This window comes from Strix aluco, chromosome 1, assembly GCF_031877795.1.
Source record: "Strix aluco isolate bStrAlu1 chromosome 1, bStrAlu1.hap1, whole genome shotgun sequence".
NCBI classification, from domain to species: Eukaryota; Metazoa; Chordata; class Aves; order Strigiformes; family Strigidae; genus Strix; species Strix aluco.
The window spans coordinates 122,738,524-122,758,273 of NC_133931.1; the positions used below are offsets into that span (position 1 = coordinate 122,738,524).

Sequence of the window (19,750 nt, forward strand, 5' to 3'; positions counted from 1 at the left end):
ACAGGAGCTAGATTCCAACTTGCGGTGCCACTCTGTCACCTGCTGTTGTTGTAGTCACAAAGGGGGAAGTATAGCATCTATACTAGGGGAGGTATAGCATCTATACTACTGTACATCATAGGATGCTACCTAGCTCTGCCAAATTGGACAGCTTTTCCTATGGTCTCCCTAAATTCTCGATGTAGGGGAACGGTTTGAAATACTGCTTCATGTTTTCCCAGATGTCTGTAACACTGTCTGGCAAATATGTTCTGCTGCACTCAGGGTCTTCAGCAGCCACCCTATGGACTGGGTAACTGCCTCAGGTAATGCAGAAGAACTCAAAGTTCTGCTATATTAAAACTGGATATGAAAGCAATTTAGAATTGCTTTCAACATGCCCTAAAGTTCTGTGTATGCTGGACTTTTAATATTCTTGTCAGTGACCATTTTACCCAGAAATGTCTTTCTCTGCAACTAGGGGGGTTGCTTACCTTTAAACCACCAAGAAATGAAGGTTTATGTTTGATAAGATTGTTTACAGTCCTGCTGTTCACATAACAGCTGCAGCAACAGGCATAACCAGAGTAAGAGCTCTTACTTCATTCTCTAATTGGCAAGCTTCTACCTAGGTAAACCATACCTCTTGTAATATTCTGGATTTTCATGCTCTTCTTGTCTGTTTTTGGTGTTTACATATTAAACAGAGTTGTCAAATGTTTTTTATAACTTCCTGGGAGGAGAATACATAATGGAGTTGCAAAGGCTAACAGGTAACCCCATGATACTGTTTGTCTTGGACTGCGTTCTTGATATATCATCCCTGCTCCCAACCTTCTGTTTTCAATATTTCTTTACATTAGAGTTGTGAAAGGGTAGATACTACACGTCCTGCTTTTATCAGTAACAGGGTAAGCGCGGAAAAGATGTGTAACTGAAATTATAAAGTTCGTTCTGTAAAGGCCCAAGATACATCCACAAGGGATTTGTGTGCAAGTCTTAACTCTGGTTTGTTTCTCTGTGTGTCGCTTCTTCCATCTGCTCCTTTATGTCTTTTGGCTATGTGTCCAGATCTACTCAGACCTACTTGTTAGTATGATCTACCCTATTTTCTTTGTTCTTTCCTCCTTTGATCATTTCCCATGGTCGTACATCTAAAAGTGTTTATTCTTTTCCTCCTATTTTTAGTTTATAAACAAACAGCTAAACAAAGGTAATAGGAACATTCTTCAGAATGCTTACAGCCTTCTTCACAGTTAAAGCCCCAATATCATATTTTAAATAATCTTATTTTGGTCCTAATTAAAAAGGTTTTGAAAATTCATTCATTCTACACCAGTTCATACTGTATAAAGCCAATGTAAACATTCAGTAACTACATATACCTCCATACCAAAATCCTTAGCAGCTTCATTTCCATCCTACAGAAAGAACCTCATTAATTCTGGTCTCTATTAATTCTGTGGATTTACAGAACCATGAATTTGTCTCATTTGCAACAGAACTAAAAAAAAATGTATTACATTTTATGCCAATGAAAAAATCTTACATGGAGAAGAGCAACTTTGTGGATTGGATCAGTGGCTGCTGATAGCAGTACTACCCTTCAAACTGTACCCCAGCTAATTTTCATTTCCATTTCCATACTCTTATTTATTGTTATTACCAAGACATGACACTTCATTACACTTCTTAACTGTAAAATTACTGGAAGAGAAGAATACCAAAAGGAAGACTTGACAAAATGCAGTTGTCCAACCTTGACAGGAAGAACAAACATTTCCTGCTTAAGTTTTTCAGCAGAATGCCAGAGGAATTTATTTTCTAGTATCTTGTTCATGTTAATCTTTTGCAAATAGTTAAGCTTCTGTCTGTAGGGTAATTAGAACAATCTCTTGTATTGCAGTGGTCTAACAAAGAATGTGGTTAAAAAAACCAGAAAACTCCGTAATAGTAATCCAACTAGTCCAAAAGGTAGAAGAAACCACTAACTCATACAGCAGTGGCAAAATTAATCTGAGTTTCTAGCTGTAATACAAACAGCTTCAGAACTATAGAGCCCAGTTCTGTGATGTTTATGCAACACCAGCTTTATCTGTATCGTGGTGCTAACTGAATCAGATTGCATTAGCTTTAGTGCAAATATGGCCTTTAGAAGGGGCTCTTGCCCACCTCCAAGCAAGAAGAATCTTCAAATCTTGAAAAGTGATTGTGGGTACAAATCAGTAGCATTTAATCCCAAAGTTTAGATGAAACATTAGACTTTCTTTCTCAATAGCTGTATGAAATGTTGACGTGCAATTGAAATGCAAAAGTATTTAGGGATTTTGCCCATTATGAAAATCTATATATTTCACAAAAACATTTTTTATTTACTTTATATAGGTTTGTACAAATCTGTATATGCTGTTTATCAAATTCAATACTTCTTAAAGTTTATTTTAAAGTTTATTTTAAAGCACTGTGAACAGGAACTATTCTTTTCCAGCATACCTCAGTCTTCATATACAGGCATCACTTCCGAGGCAGACATACTCTGGAGTTGGCCTCTTTCACTTTGTAAGCCTTGTCTTCTGTTCTTTCAGACATGTTGTCAATTGTAATGATACTTCTTCTAAGAGTAGCTCCTTAATCCACCAAAAAGCAAACAGATCTGACTTCAAGAAACAAAGCATTTATCACAAGATAAATTTCAATTGCTTTAGTACTTAGCCAGACTTTAATTGGTGATTCATTTATAGAAGCCTTCTTAACACCAGATTCCTAAGCTATTAATTGTCCTATCAGTTCTGATGTAAGTGCACTAACAGGATGCACCTAAAAACCAGCCCACAGTGGACACCAAACTCCTAGTGTAGGCACACCCATAGCGTTCTCTGGATTCATCTAAGTTGTGACCTACCAGTCTCCAGGACTAAATTCTAGAAAAGCAGTGTAACGAATTGAAACGTCTTCCTACTTCATTGGTAAGAGCCCCTCAGGTATCATTAGACATATTTCATTATGCCCAGGTCTCCCCTAAAAGCAACTTTTTCTTCCTTTAATAGTTTCTAGTATAGTTTCTAGTATAGGAATGGCAGAAATCATACCCAACTTTCACTTTTAACAAAGAAAAGCTGTAATTTTACCCACAGTGGACTGACAGGCTGTCAGCATTGTTCACAAGAGACAGGATACAAAAAGGACAGATCAAGTCCAAATTTGAACTTCTTATATTGGAATGTAAAGGTAGACAATGATCAGACCAACGCAATAGAAGAAACAATCCTCATCTGTGAGGCTGTGAAAACAAAATATTAACAATAATTTTAACAGAGTTGGAAGGGAGGGGTGGCAGAAGGCTGTGTGGTTCCTGATCTGTTTCCCTTCTACTGGACAGACAGCATGAGCAACGTGGCGGTGGGCTGAAGGCATCGGGATGACACAGCTTGCTCCAGCATGTATATAGTGGTGGGGAAGAAGGCGCATCAGTTCAGAAGTCAGCAAAAGATTAACGAACTATTAGAAGTTTGCTTTCTAGCATCCTTTTTCTCCCTAGAGTATAAGCAAAAACCTGTTAAAACATCAGTTTAAACCACACCAGCTTAATCTTATCCACTGACTCAGCCCAGGCCTCGCACCTAGCTCTGTCCAAACCCTCCTGCCACCCTGCCAGCCCGTCGCTAGTGCCGGCTTCTTCAAGCCGCACATACGCCTGGAGCTGCTCTCATCTCGTACCACTTCACAGACAAGGGCAGTTCAGCCCGTCTCGTCACGGCGTAAGAAAAGCTGCCGAGTGCCTGTTTGGTGAGCCCCGGCGGGCACACCGCAGGCCCTCAGGGAGGCGGCGGGACCGGCCCCAAACCCAGGGGTGCAGCACCCCGCCCCGGGGCCGGCTCCCTCGGGCACCCACCCCACAGCCCGCCGGGCCCCCCGCCGCCTCCCTCCGCCGCGGCCAGCCCGGCCCCCGGCGCGGCTCCAGCCCCGCTCCCCGGCCCGGCCCGGCCCGGCCCCGCCCCGCCGCAGCCCCTCGGGCGGGCGCGCAGGAAGATGGCCGGGCAAGGCGGGAGCGGCGCGGCGGCGCGGAGCGGTGGAGGCCGCGGCATTGTGGTAAATGCAGAGCGTCTCCCGGCCCGCCTCGGCCGCTCGCCCGCCGCGGTGCGCGATACCCCCGCCCCGCTTCCCCGTCGCTCCTGCCCGCCCGCCGCCGCCGCCGACCGCGCGCCGCCCGCCCGCCGCTCAGCGCGGCTCCCCCAAGGCCGTCGCTCCCTCGGCGCGTTGTGCTTGACCCCCCGCGCCTGCCGGGCCCCGGCACCGCTCCGCTCCCTGCCTCGCCCCTCTGCCCGGCCCCCACCCCGAGGCCGCCGCCAGCCCCCGCCCGGCCCCTCACGTCCTTCCCGCCCGCGGGCCCCCCCCGCCACAGTCCCCGCTTGCTCCGGGCTCCCCCGACCGGCGCTTGGGCCGCGTCGCCTCACCCTGCTCTGGTCCCCGCGCTGGCGTCGCCTCACGCCACACGCGCCCGTCCCCAGCCCCGCGCGGGCTGCCGGAGGGGGACGGTGCCCGGCCTGGCCCGCGGGCTGCGGCGGGAAGGGGCGTGTGGGGCTCCCCGGGCTAGAGGCGGGCAGGCCGGCCGGCTCCCCAGGCTTCACCGGGCTTTTGGCTTCCGCCGTAAAAATACGGTGCTGAATGATCCCGAGCGGCGGCTGTGGCTGTGGCTGTGGCTCTGCGTTTCACCGGGTTGCTTGAGTACTTGAGATCAGGAGCCCCCGGGATCCCGACGTGTCTGGCTCCCACCGACAGGCTTAGAGGCCTCCCAGGATCTGGGAGCACCGAAAGCACGCGGTTAGGCTGCCCCTTGCCCTGCGGTGGTGGGAGAACCCCCGGACTTTGGCAGGACGTTCTGAGTACCTGTGTGGCTGAATATATTACACAAAAAAGAACAAATACGCTCCGTATTCTGAGGGACAAACCAGATTCTCTGTGAAGCAGATACCATCACTGCCACCACCTGAGCTATGTTCTTATTTTATGTGGCACTGGGATTTTAACCGCGTGGCAGAACAGCCACCCAGATCGTGGCCCAGAGCTGGGAGCGCCGTGTAGGCAGCAGTTACACCCTGTCCACGCCAGCGTCCCCTCCATCCCCCTGCCTGAGAAACCCAGCGCTGTATGTTTGAGCTCTGTCTGAAACCACTGTGCATCAGTGGCCTCTCCTGACACCCGTGTAATAAATGACCTTTTTAAAGTGGGTGACTCTGTTTAGTGCCAAAGCAACGTGAGGATATTGCAAAGGAGGAGGTGAATGCTCATAACCATGTTCGTTCTGATTTCATTTCTTCAGCTTGCTACACTCAGATGCATGTGCTCCCCAATCCCCCCAAAACCAACCAGAACTAAGGCCAGTGCAGTATGATTTAAGTTTACAAAAGCCGGACTTCGCTTGATGCTCGCTCACTTACCAAAGCAGAATCCAGATTGTTGTTGCTGTGAAGCAAGTACTGTGCTCAGACCTCACATGCACCCACTTTGCCAGACAACGAAACTAGCAATGTTCTTCCAAGGGTGGTGCAATTGAATGTCTCCAGCTTTACTCTTACGCCTCAAGGGAATGCTTTTGGGTATTGCCATGTATTTGTATTCCTTTTTATATACATTCACACCAACTTTTTAAAGACCTACTGAAGAATTCCAGCTGGGCTGCTTGAACATGCCAAGCCTGAACTTTAAAAATAGCTCTGTCTTTCACTTTTTTTTACACACTTGTGTACTAGTGTATTTAGTAGATATATTTACTTATCCAGTTGAATACTTTCTATTGAAACAATCACAAATATTTCCTTCATATTTTGAAGGGCTAAAAGGCAGAAGTAAATAGAAGTTGAGTTTAATTTGAGATGGATATTTTTTGATGCTGAGGATAATTGCACTTTTTTTAAATTCACAAGCAGAATACTCATAAAAATTTAATTACTTGAAAATTGTCCTATAGCATAATGGTGTGAATAGCTTTAGGATAAATGAGAATTTCTAAGCCTTATTGTTGGGAAGTGCCTGTTCAAAAGAAAGATGAAAATGAAATAGGCTTATCATATTAGAAAAATAATTAATTAGAAAGTACACGTGGATTTAATTTTATTTGTCAAATGCCAGTGAGCTCTTGTAAATGAGAACTATATTATTGCAAAGTGATGCAGTTTATGTTTTATTCAAGAGAACCAGCATAGATAGGAGAATCAAAATTTTATCCTGATCCTGTTTCATAAAGGACTTACTGTAACCTAAGTAAAAGCTATTGGTTTGTATGAATTCTGAAGTAGTTTCCATCCATTTAGTTTGGTCTTCTGCATCACACTAAAAATGTGCACTTTGACGAGAATGCGTAAGTAAGCAATACTGACAAGGGTTCTTAGTAGGTGTTTATAGTTCTTATGCAATTTAAAGCACTATATGAAATTGTTTCATTTTATGTTAAACCACTTTTGAACAAAATCATGCCAGACAGTTCATTGCTACAAAATGTTTAAAAAGTATAATCCACCCCTATGTATTAAAAATGAAGATGGGAAAATAGGCTTCCCAGGCCTTCTGCAGGAGTGTTTTTGGAGCAAGATTTGCCTCTAATTAAAAACCTCCCCAAGGAGGATATTTATAATCTCCTGTTTCTATGGAAGTGAGGAACATAACTAAGTAACTTTTTTCTTTTGTGTTTTCTTTTGTGCAAGTCAGGGGAAAAGCTGTCATTGATTCCAGTGATCTCCGAGTCATGCTCTTTATGTGCAAATGTACAGTAGTAATTACCAACAAATAGCTTTTTTTGATACAGGAACTGCTGGGCAGAGTTAAGAAAACATGACGGCTGAGGTGTCTGTAGCTGTCAATGAGTATGTAAAAAAAACCCCAACCAAACAAAAATCCGTGAGGCAGAACACTGTTTTGGTACAGCATGAGGCAGGGCTATGCCTAAATTCAAGAAGACTAGGTGTGGAGGAGCAACTCAACATCAAATATGTTGTGTTAGCCTAGATATTTTTGAGACATGGTTTATTGTTCTACTCTATGAAATCATAAACAGAGGTTAGTTTCAGTGATGGTCCTTTAAAGGCTATATTTAGCAGAAATGCCATTAAGACATGTGCTTTACAGAGGCAAGTTTCTCACCATTTATCCTTCTACTCAAGGTTAATGTGGCCAAGCTGTAGAAAGAAGAAAGACATAACTTGAGGAACATGGTTGTAAAGAAAACCTGTTAGGTGTCGCTTTTTATCCTGAACCAATATTGAAGCAAAGCTTTGTAATGATTCCAAGGTACCTTGTGAATCTGCAGGTGTTGGCTTTCATAAGAAATTGTGAAAATTGTTGGTTTAGAGTTTGCTTAGTTCTTGTGCTGATGACTTTGCATGTTCATAGCTTTCTACAGCCTTTGCCTGTTGGCTGATTTTTTTCCCTACTAAATCTCTCCTGCCATTGTATGCTGTGGGATCTCCTCATTGTTGTATTCGGATACTTACGAAACTAAGATACATTAAATCTGTAAAATATTTTTTCTATAAATGTATGGATTTACAGAGTAGCTGATAGTGAGGTGAGATGTGAACAATTTGCAATCACCTTTGATGACTTACCTAAATTAAAAATCCCACTTTTGGCAAGAAGTACAGTCTTCCACTGTACAGATACTGTCCATGAACCACATAATTTATCCTCCCCTTGTGCTGTTTCATCTGTAGAATATTAATTTATTTATGTGCAACTTTAAAATACCTCTAAACCAGAAATATATGATTTTATGACTTATAATTTAATCCCACTGTCTGAATCTCCTGTTGGAGAATCCCTTCTTACATTTGCATTTTGAGTTTGAAAGTAGTAAGAAACTTAGACTCACCACTAGTTTGGTAACAAATATTTCTTCCTATGTAGTTGTTCATAATTTCAGGTGAAATTTCCCACACTCTGTGGGGAGAAACCATAGCATTTGATTTCTGAGATATACTGAGGAGCAAATTACTTATTAGGAAAAGTGAAATAGGAAATTATAACTGGAAGAGAGTATGTCATATGGTTAATTCAGCCAACAGAATGTACTAGAACACTGATTTTATATCAGTTACGTATTGCCAAACACCATGAAGCATTCTTAACAGTACTTTCTGATATGCAGATTTCAGACAATTGGCCCGGATACAGTCTGGATTTGTTCACTTATCCTCAACACTACTATGGAGATCTGGAATATGTGCTCATACCTCATGGCATTATTGTTGACAGGTATGTGTAGTTTGAATGTTATTAAAGAAATTCTTCGGTGAGTAATATTATTCATTTTTATAAAGCCTGTCATCCACAGACAGTGTGTATATAACATTTGTCCTAAAATATTATATTAGCAATTATAAAAATATTTCTATTTATTTAATTTGGAAAGTAAATAAATGCTTGAAGGTTAGCGAATGCTAGACTTGTAGTTGCCTTTGCAACTCCGTGTCTCATTTTTTTCACCTGATTTCTGGTTTGGGCATTGAGACAAGGGGTCCCGCAAAAAGGAGAGTGTGATCATAGAGTGAAATTGGCATTGGAGCGTAAATTACAAGAGAGCTGAACTGAAGGTGAAAGGACGAGTACAAAGCTTTGTCTATACTTATACCTGAGTGTCCCACTTGCACTCTCACCATCATTTTTAATATAAAAAAAGAATAAACTACATTCAGTTATGTACAACTTGGGCAACTCCCTAGTACAAATCATTAATGCCGATTAACCTAATGGTTCCCAACTGCACCATTGACTTCTGCCATTCAGCACAACCAAAAAGTATATTGTGGACTGTTTGGGTCCAGATGTTAGGTTTGGAGGGTGGCAGTGGGAAGGCTTGATCACACCTCATTCCTTACCTTGTAGTAGTTCCTATGTGCTCTCAGTGTAGGCATTTGATGGTGCTTTGGCATTTGTGGTGGTCTAGCCCAGTGTTCATGCTCAGCTGCTATTTTGACATGCTGTTAAAGATCTTATGAAAAAGTTACAAAATGGAAATGGTAGTTTTCAACAGTGTATTTATTGGGAATATCTGAATGGAATTTCATGGGACGTTTTCTACCTACTACATTTAAACAGCTGGTTGCAAGTACTGAAATTATTGAAACTCCTTGAAAGAAGATTGTAAACATCTGTCATAAGGAAGAGTTATGACTCCTGTATTTGTTTTTAAACACAAGCTTCCTTTCATTGCCTTTTCAGTTACCATTGTGTTGAATTTTTTATCTCTTTTGGTTAGAGTTAAATGACTTTTAATTCCTCTTTTCAAATAAATATGTTATAACCTCGGTTCTCATAGAATTCAATATAAATTTGTTTGAAGTAAGCATTGAACTCCGGTGTTGTTTTTTGTATTCCAGCAGAATGAACTCCACTGTCTTTTCTTACTTTAGTAGAAAAGACTGATTCTGTTCTAATGGAAAAGGACAGAGAAATGAATATATTGTGATCATGCAAAATTTTCATATAGGAATAAGGCTCAGCACTTGAGAAAATTCTCTTGTTAGTAGCAGTTAAGTATAGGTTAAAAACTGGTATGTTTTTATTTTAAAATTGAAATTAGTATGTTTTTGTCTGTGCTGGACTTCATACTCTTTAAAAATACAAAGTGGTCTTTGGAATTTTTCTAAATTTCAGCTCTTCAGACAATATGAGGAAGAATATAAAAAAATGAAAATCACCAGAGAAATATTTCTTCTTAATGAGAGTTTTTCCCCAGTACTCTCAGGCTCGCTGAAAGATGATAAAAGACTATTTTACTGATCTTCAGTAAAGGAAGTGAAAGTCTTTTACTAATCTTCATTCCTACATCAGTAAAAGGAATTACATATTTGAGGTCAAACAAGATGGTCTGATGATACCTTCTCTTTTTCAAATCTAAAAAATACTAATTACTGCTATATGGAATTTACTTGAGCGTTCCAAATACGAAGATGTGAAAATGAAGTGACAGCTTTTGCTCTTAACTAGTATATTATCTTCAATTTAGAGCTTATTCTTCTCTGGCACATGCACGTGTAGATTTCTCTAAAGTTCAATGTATTTATGTAGTGGGAAATGGATTCCCATATTACAGTGGGTAGAGAAAAAAAAAATACGAAAAATGTATTTTGAGACATGGGATAAATTGCATCCTGTCAAGAAGTCCACTCTCATTGAAATTACTAATCCAATTCAGAAAGCTATCAAAGAACTTTCCAGCGAAGTGTTTACAGAAAATAATGCACTGAGCTGTTCTTCCTCAAAACATCACATGACATTGTCCAGTTTTTTGTTGATACCTGCTTTACATCTAGAAATTACCTGGTACCCTGTTTTAGGTCTAGAAACACCATCTACCTTGTTCTTTAGAAAGCAAAGCTACTTAAAATAAGCATTCATATTTGTTATTTCTATCTTGAAAATGTATGTACTATTGTATGGGAGAAATATGTATCTTTTGGTTTCAGGCATCTGCCGCATTGTGTTTGCACTGCAGAATTGTCAAAGAGAAGACAGATATGGGAAACCTGCAATTGCAGATTCATTGGAGCATAACCTTGATTATTCTCATGTGTGTGACCTTGAACAAGTCACTTTAAGCTCTTCACACTCTTCTTTTTTTGCTGTATGAAATACCAATACTGTACACTCTTTATACAATTTTGATTGATGCTATATTTGTTTATGGTATTTGTGTATATTTTTATTAAAAAGTGTAGGCGTAGTATCTTCCAAAGCCTATCAGTGTGAAATATTTCTAATAATTCTCTTCCCTATCTTTCACTTAATTTACTGTTCTTGCAAGGTACTAACATTACGAGTTAGGGGATTGTAAGGAATATTTTATATTGATGTTTCCTGAGGTAAAATTGAAGGCTAAGTTTCATTCTTTACTCCAAATCTCTGAAATGCTTCTGAATTCAACATGTACTGAGATGAGTAATTCCCTTTTCTATAACTGGGGAATTTACGCATTTAAGGTTAACGAGTTTGATTCACATGCTTTGCATCTTGCATCCATCACTCTATATCTGCCTACTGTGAACTTGATCCAAACCCAGTCAAGACAGTTAAACAGACTGTAAGTCAAGCTATATACTCACCGTAGTGTTTCTTTGTAACCACATGGAGAGCATACCATGAACTTAGAGAATCTGCATCTAATGTTATTTTATTCTTTTTTTTTTTTTTTTGCCACAGGACAGAAAGATTGGCCAAAGATATTATGCAAGACATTGGAGACAATGATATTGTGGTTCTCTGTGTCCTCAAAGGTGGCTACAAGTTCTGTGCTGACCTTGTGGAGCACATTAAAAATCTCAGCAGGAATTCAGAAAGGTTCATCTCCATGAAAGTTGATTTTGTGAGACTGAAAAGTTACCACGTAAGTCAACAGCTTATTTATGTAGATTCTGGTTGTATGTTCATCATAAATAGTGGACTTTTGTAAATTGGAAATTTATTTTTTTCCCCCCCAAATTATAAGAAAAATGGTGTGAACAATATTTTTGTTTGAAAAACCTGTGAGGTTTTCCTTCAAAATATTTGCTCATGTCCCTTCATACTTTATGGATAGTATGAATGAGGATATGAAGCATCCTCAAGCTGTATTTTTTTATTTAGTCTGTCTTAACTTTTGGACAGAAAATTATTCAAGTTTCTGTCATGTAAAATGTCGGCATGTTGTTTGTTCTCAAAATCCTTAACAGTTCTGTCAAGTTTATTTCATGTTACTTTATTTTCCACCCCCACCTCCACATAGTTTGGCATAACTGCAAGATGATAAATCTATGTCTTATTCTAAATGTTTAATGCTAAGTAAATGTAATGCTTTCATCTTCATAACATGCAGTTTACATAGTAGCAAAATATACCACTAGATGATGATAGTGTTTTATAAGAAAATGAAATAAGTCAGTGAACCAAATCCAGTGTTGAAATAAGGATCAAGACTTCCTCTTTAGAGGAATTATGCAGTAATGATTCATTTGTGTCAGTGAGGCAATGATAGTGAGATGACCGGCCTTTTTTTAGAATGCTTGATTACAATTTCTGTTTGCATAAGCTATACATTTATATTCCACCTTGTAGTGCACACTCCATAGTGAGGGAGCATTTCTAGAAGTAAGTTGTCCTAGAAATGTCTGAGGAAGTACACTAAATAAATGGAGTGATAATAGCTTCTCTCTGAGCATAAATGCAACTTGCTGAGTCTGATAGTTCCCACAAGACGTCCTTTCCCCAGACAGGCTGTTGGCATTTTGTTTTGACCCCAGTGACCATAAACTTTTCTTAACTTTCACAAATCCCATCTGAATTTTTTCCATCGTAGAAGAGAAGTACATGAGAGCACTTTGTAGCCATTTGGTTAGGATTTGGTCCTGGGACTTCTCTTCCAAGACTTAGTCAGGTCCATGAAGGACATGTGCAATACTAATATTATACAATTTCTAGATATTTAGCAGTACTACGGAACTAATTAATAAAGTCGAATATAATATTTGTCTCACATAAAGGCACATGGGAATTATACTCAATTTTTTTTGGTGTAGTAATGATAGCACTTCAAGAATACTGCTTGGCGAATAGTGGAATTACTTAAATTGGTTTTTGTATTGCACCTGGCATATAGGTAATGCACATGCTTTTCCTATTGGGTTATCTCTTACCCAGTATGAAGATACCCTGCTTCTAAAATTTCTTTCCTTGGTGACAAGTCAACTCTTACTAGCCAAACTAACCCATAACCAATGAGTGACAGATGTATACTGCAAAAGTGTGGAAATCTTCACATTATTGTTTAGGAAATACAACAAAAGTGTGTTACATCAAGCTGAAACTGTGATACAAATTTTGTTATGCAAGGATGCAATTATCAAGACTTAAGTCTTAGATGATCCTAGCATTTAGTGGCTGTGCATATTTTGGATCTTAGCCTCATGCTTTAGCAGGAAGGTACTGCCTTCCCTAGAACTAGTGCTTGCATCTAGTTTTTAGAAAATAAATCCTTTTTTCTTATAAGTGCTTCTAAACAGGTGTCATGTATTTAGAGCCTGAAGCTGTGCTTGATTTAGTGCTTGTAACAGTGCTTGATATCTGCTTGGTCTTGAGAAGCTGAATGACACTGCAGTATAAATTTGAAATTACATTAATATTGGTAGATTCATTCCATGAGATATGCATAAAAGTAATGCTGACTACAGTATCAGTACCACTACCTGTCATCCTTTGCATTTTATGTGGTGTCCGGTCCAATTGCAGGTTTTAGGGAATGTACCCTTGTCAGCATAGCTGTGGTCAGAACGCTTGAGGAACTCACTGTTACTAGTTTGAAGGACTCTTTATCCCAGCCTTATATGAGACTCCCAAATCCCCCATGTCAGTTTATTCTGTAATAACATACCTCTCACAGTGTTTTACACTTTAATCTGAGGCAAATAATTACAGATTTAGAGTTAAGACTCTACATGAAGCCTTGGAGCATCACCAGTTCCACTCCTTTGCTTCATTTTGCTTTTCCTGTTCCACTTTCTATTAAGACTTATAACTGCTCTCTCTTTTTATCCCTTTTTCATTTTATATAAACTGTTCTCACATTATTTATCCTGCTTCCTTTTACTAACTGTTCTCTGTTTCTCTCCTAAAGGGAGTCCTGCTGCTCTCAATATACCTCATTCAGATATGTCTCCCTTCCCCCTTCCAGCTGTTTAAATCCAACAACTAATTTCAGCTCAAACTCATGGGATTTTTGAATTGTCTCATTCCAACATCAATACTGAAAGGTTAGTCGATTTTTAGAGGTTGCAATTTAAAGTGGGATTTCTTGTTTTAATCATGTAGCAAAAATGGGCTCTGACTGTCACCCAAAGTCAGATCTTGGCATCAGTGAAAGTACGACTTAACTGCAAAATATCAGTGGAAAATGTTGTACTTTGATATCTGGTGTATGGACATGACTACAGGAAAAGGATATTGCAAATATGACCAGCTTTACATGGCTCTTTGTTTTTCAAACCTGTCATCATATTCCAGAATTAAGACACTTAATTAGTATGTTAAGATCTGCTTTCACAGTAAGTAGCTGAAAGTTGGGCATTTTTAGACTTCTTCATACAAATGAATTGATTTTAAAAAGAAAAGCATAGGACATTTATATTCTGTAGATATTAATGAGATGAGGGGCTGCTTGTATTTCCATAATCAGGATGGTTTTATCTGACTTGCAGAGTATTGACATATGTGCCTAAGCATGGACATTTTTAGGAGAAACTTTCCTGTTTTTTACAAGGAGTGTCTTGTTTCATTATCTCAAATTGGCATGTCAGATTACTGAATTTAGTATATATACAGGTAATGTTGGAAAACCCCATTTGGTTATTATTTTTAGAGGAAACAAAATGGAATACAACTTAGGAAACCATAGCCTAAAAATAATGTTTATAGCATAATAATACTGTTTATGTTCTACTGACATCAGTATTCGTTCTTAGACCTTTAATAGAATTTCTGCAACTGAAACTGGAGGTGCATCCTTGTCTGAAAGCATATTTTTATTTCCTCTAGAAATAGAACAGTATTTTTCCATTTCTTTAGGTTTTTTTTCACTAGAATGCTAAAATGATACAGTAGAGAAAGTTAAGGAGTTTACACGTGGACAGAAACTAATAGGCTCAGGTGTAGATCAATAAAGAAAAATTAGGTGTGCTTAATTGTAAACAAAGTTTATATCTGTAAATTGAGAAATATACAATTTACAAAGAAACACTTGATAACATTGTTATAACTCAGAATTTTAAGGCTTCTTAATCAGTAAGAATGACATTAAAAATAATTGTGAAATGGAAAAGAATCATGACTGGAAGATATATGGATAGTTTCCCTCCATAGAAATACAATTTTTGGAGAATGTTATTTCTTGTAGACTTACAGGTGATATGATATCCTTGTTCTCATTTTAATTTTGTGTATTTAAAAGAGCTCAAAATAAGGAGATTGTTTAAGTGGGGACTTGATTAGAGGCTGTATGGCCACTTCACAAGCTTCTAGCGCAGCGGGCAAATTAAAAGAAAGCACCAAGGTGAGAGTTAGAAAATATGATTTCAGAATAAACATATGTGGAGGTATCATGTAGACTTAAGGGCAAGAGTCAGGAAATAGATGGAGAGGAAAATAAAATCCAATGATGGAAATTTGAATGAGAAGCAGTGGCTCTGAGTTTTAAGAGGCAGAGCAGAGAAGACACACTTTTTGAATGAACTAAAGAGAAGTGAGGCAATAAGTATAGTGGGTAGGCAAGGAAGCACTAGAATAGTCCTCACATGAAATCTGATGCAGGTATGGAGAGCTGCATGCCAAGTTTTAGGGGAAAACAATATATTCTGGAAACATTGAACTGATAGAACTGATAGAATTTGGCAGCTCCTTAGATATTAAGTTCTAAAACATTGGATTTTAAAAGAAGTTAGGAACAATGCAATTGACTGCAGAGATTTTTGAGTTTAAACGTGGATGGATAAAATATAATATATTCAGTTTTCACCGTACTGAATTTTTTCCCGGGTGATTGCTCCTCCACAGGGAATCAGAGCTCTGAAGTTGGAAAGAGGTGAGAGTTTCAGATTGATAGAAGAATTCAATATTATTTTCAGAAACATGGTAGTTTGAAGTCAAGGATGAAAAGTAATGGAGGAAGAAGCTGGGCTTGGGAATGTCATCTAAGGAGAAAATGACACCAGCAGGAGATGTAAGAAACATGGATCCAGAAATTCTTTAATATGTTTGTTATATTGATAACTTTAGGAGATCAAAGAATGAATTAGGAAGAATCCAGAGGGAGTACAACAGAGGAAGCAGGAAGGTGTTTTACTAAGGTGTTTACAAATTAATGGACAGGACTAGACAGGAAAGAATGAGGATGAACCAAAAGAGAGTGAACAAAGGAATAGAAGGACGTGGATGTCATGAAGGACAGAATGGGATATGTTTTAGTAAAAAACATAGCATGAGAACCATAGCAAAAGAGTGTTCACAAACAATAATCAGAGCTTCTCTCTGTTCAGCGTGGAAGGGACAATTTAGGACAGGCTGATAAAGGTAGAGGTTGAATTAGAGTTTGAGACAGAAGAGGATGTTCCGGCTCATCAAGTCTAATCCCCTGCTAATAGATGTAACAATATCACCTAATCCTGTTCCATGGGTATGCCAAATGTGATATTTAAACCAAAGCTCATTTTTGAAATGGAATTGGAAAAATTTAAGTGGAGGAGTAGAGGAAGTATGCAGAGTCTGTAGACTTTCTGGAGAAGTTCTCAGCAACCTGTCAATAGAAGAGAAACTAAATATGTGTGAATTAAGACTTCTTTAGTGGGCAGATGATGGAAGCTAAAAATTGAAAGAATCATGCTAAGACTCGTTGAAATTGGTGGTGGGAGCTGGTGGAAGAGAGGAAAAACACCACATACTTTTATTAGGCAGACCAGTGTGCTTTCTACATGCATTGCTTCCTGTTCTTGTGAAATATCGTTATCCATAGATGTCTATTTAATTCTCTTAATGACTATATTTTACAAAGTAAGTTTGATAGTAAACCTCACATTTTGGGAGAGGGCAAGTGAATCTTGGTGGTATAGCTTTTTTTCACTGAAAAACATGGAGAGCTAAATTAGGACTGAGATTGATTCTTTTCCTTAAGACTTTGTGATTTATTTGGTTGTTCCTGTGTGGACTAAAGTGACAGAAGACCAGTCATCTCTGTTATTTTGAAATAACACTGTTATAATAAACTCTGTTATTTTGAATAACTTTGAGACCCCACCTGGAGTACTGCATCCAGCTCTGGAGTCCTCAGTACAGGAAAGACACAGATCTGTTGGAGTGGGTCCAGAGGAGGGTCACAAAGATGATCAGAGGGCTGGAACCCCTCTCCTGTGAAGAAAGGCTGAAGGAGTTGGGGTTGTTCAGCCTGGAGAAGAGAAGGCTCCGGGGAGAGCTTATTGTGGCTTTTCAATACTTAAAGGGGGCCTATAAGAAAGATGGGGACAGAATTTTAGCAGGGCCTGTGAGGATAGGACAAGGGGTAATGGTTTTAAACTAAAAGAGGGTAGATTTTGACTAGGTATAAGGAAGAAATTTTTTATGATGAGGGTGGTGAAACACTGGAACAGGTTGCCCAGAGAGATGGTAGATGCCCCATCCCTGGAAGCAATCAAGGTCAGGTTGGATGGGGCTCTGAGCAATCTGATCTAGCTGAAGGTGTCCCTGCTCATTGCAGGGGGGCTGGACACCTTTAAACGTCCCTCCCAACCCAAACTGTTCTGTGATTCTATGAAATTGTGCAAATGCACTTCTGAAAGAGAATGGTAGATGAATTGTTGATAATCAGATTATACATCATAGTTGTTAATTCCATTCTGAGCAGAGATTATTACAGAATATTGATCTGTTTTCCATATAGTATCTGAATTGCAGATTCTAGAAGTGCAGTTTTCTTCTGATGTCAAGAAGATACTGTTGAAAATCATCCTGAAAAATATGAATGAACTTCAAAGTAATGTTGTTTGCTAGTCACTTGGAGGAAACTTCTAGAGGATTATGTGGATTTGGTCAATTCATAATTCTTTAAAATTGATACATTATTTATGATTTCTAGAACATAACTAATTTTAAAAAGTGACCTCTGAATTGTAATCCATGCACAATGGTTGCATTGAAGTCTGTTCACAAACAAATCAATTGATATGATCTGTTTCCTCTTCAGCCTCCAGTTTGAAATATATTTACAACTGTTGGTTATTAATCTTGGCATAAACAGGAACATTAGTGCTGTAAAATTCTGAAAACAAGCAACAAAACAAGCATTGTTTAGTAGAAATCTGAATGGTTTTGCTTTATGAAGCCATCTCAGTAAACAGTTTTGCTAAATCTCTCTACTGTAGGAGTAAGAAAACAGGGATTTTATAACAAGTAAGTTGAAAGCTGGTTGGTAAATGTAGTAAAATAATTTATTTTTCTGCCATGTAGCTTTAGTTCTCATACACCATTACTAAATACTTCCATCTTAAAAAACACAACAGCATGAAGCATCAGACTATAATCAGAGAACGGTGTAAAATGTACATTCCTGCTTTGCATAATAACCTATTCTTATTCAGTATAATTTTATGGTATGAGACTTGTTTTTTTAAGATCAGTATGAACTCTATGTATGAAAACAGTATGTTGAATCCTGACCCTAAAAAGCAAGTAACTTCAAAATGGTTTTATTCATTTAACAACACAAAAGAAACAATAAGTGTATTGCTTGCATTTAATGATTCATGTCTATACCCAGACTCTACACCAGTGTTACAATCATTGTACAACCTCCATGCCTGTGTGTCATGAAAACACAACATATGATCGATCTCCTGAGAAAAATGTGGATCCTGAGATGAAAGAGAATCCACATTAGCTTTTGTGCTTACAGGTTTTCTCTTGGGCAGATTGTGTGTTCCCTTTGTTTTGCTTTATGCACACAATTTAACTGATGACCACGTCATCTTCTTCACGCTGAGTAGCCATGAAGGAATTACAAATTGGAGTCTACCTGGTAGAATGAATTCCTATCAACTTTAAGGCCAAATTCTGCAATAATTTCAGAGGATTGAACTCCAAATTATCAGTGAATTATCAATGTGACATGCAAATAAATATCTTCAGTGTAGGCAAAATGTGGTTTATTTATTTAATTTGGAAAGAGTTTGTGCATATACTAGACATTCCAAAACTAAAATACACTCTTCTAACCTTTTTCAGATGCATGGCTTGCGGTCAGCACTGTAGACAGTGAACACCTGTACAGAGAACTTTGTAGCATGATATACTTTTAGAAGCATATTTAGAGCAATAAAAATAGGACATTAAGTTAGTCCACACAGGCTACCAGTGTCATGGGTATAGGCCTTAAAGTTGTTGCTGTTCTGAGAAATGTGTTCTAGTGATTGTAGGTGGTGCTGCCAAATAGATGTCTTATGGGCAAGCTAAAGATGAGAGATTTAGGACTAGAAATCTACTCCTAGAATTGCCAAAGGGATTTTATCTCTGTGTACTTTTCCATGTCTCTGAATGGATAAAATGGCATTTGCATCCTGAAGTAGTAATATCTTTCTGAGTGAAAGCTCTGTGAAATGCTCAAACCTGATAAAATGAGCAAGTAAAAGGTCCTTTACAGTTCTAAGCCAAAGATATCCCAAGTCTTAAGCAGGCACTGATGCTATCTGTGTACCTCTGGTGCTTCAGTTATCTCCTGAAACGTCATAAGACCTGAGATGGTTAAGGTGAGGAACAGTAGAAACAGATCATCTTTTCTGTGAATAGAATGTTTGGAGATGCTGCAATTCACAGTCCTCCTAACTGTGTCCAAATGTTCATTTTCCAAGTGTTGACTTGTTTAAAAATAGAATATTTTCGTGAAAGAAACAAAAACCACTTCTACATGCAGCAGTGTCTTACTGCAAAATGTCAGCCTCAGAGACACTAAAGCTTTTCAGAGAAATAGCTGAAAATGTGTTAGTAGTGGAAGTTGTCCCAAAAGCTTATTCTTGCAACTAGGTAATTAATTTTTTAAAGAAATTTACAAAATTGAGAAGAACAGCAGCCTTGGTTAAATTGTGGCTGGTGTTATTAGAGTAACAGCGTGATTCAGGCAACTTTGAGAATAAACTCTCCTGCCAGATTCATCTGTATATCAGCTACAGATAGGTAGTGGTTTGGTGTGAAAACTAAGACACTGGAAATGGGT

The 19,750-nt window shown here is 38.8% G+C and overlaps 1 protein-coding gene and 1 long non-coding RNA gene across 2 annotated transcripts in view; one reads left to right on the forward strand and one right to left on the reverse strand.

Annotated features, from left to right (window-relative positions):
• Positions 1 to 2,332: 2,332 nt before the first annotated feature.
• On the reverse strand, positions 2,333 to 4,809 carry LOC141927125 (uncharacterized). Its single transcript, XR_012624304.1, has 2 exons — positions 4,434 to 4,809; positions 2,333 to 3,513 (listed from the first exon to the last, which is right to left on the reverse strand). It is a non-coding gene; the product is annotated as an uncharacterized LOC141927125 (long non-coding RNA).
• PRTFDC1 (phosphoribosyl transferase domain containing 1) overlaps positions 3,986 to 19,750 on the forward strand; it is a 49,564-nt gene continuing 33,799 nt past the window's right edge. The window contains exons 1-3 of the mRNA XM_074833963.1: positions 3,986 to 4,068; positions 8,120 to 8,226; positions 11,173 to 11,356. Coding sequence (XP_074690064.1) covers positions 4,009 to 4,068; positions 8,120 to 8,226; positions 11,173 to 11,356 — 351 coding nt within the window. The 5' untranslated portion in view covers positions 3,986 to 4,008. The remainder of the gene's footprint in view (positions 4,069 to 8,119; positions 8,227 to 11,172; positions 11,357 to 19,750) is intronic.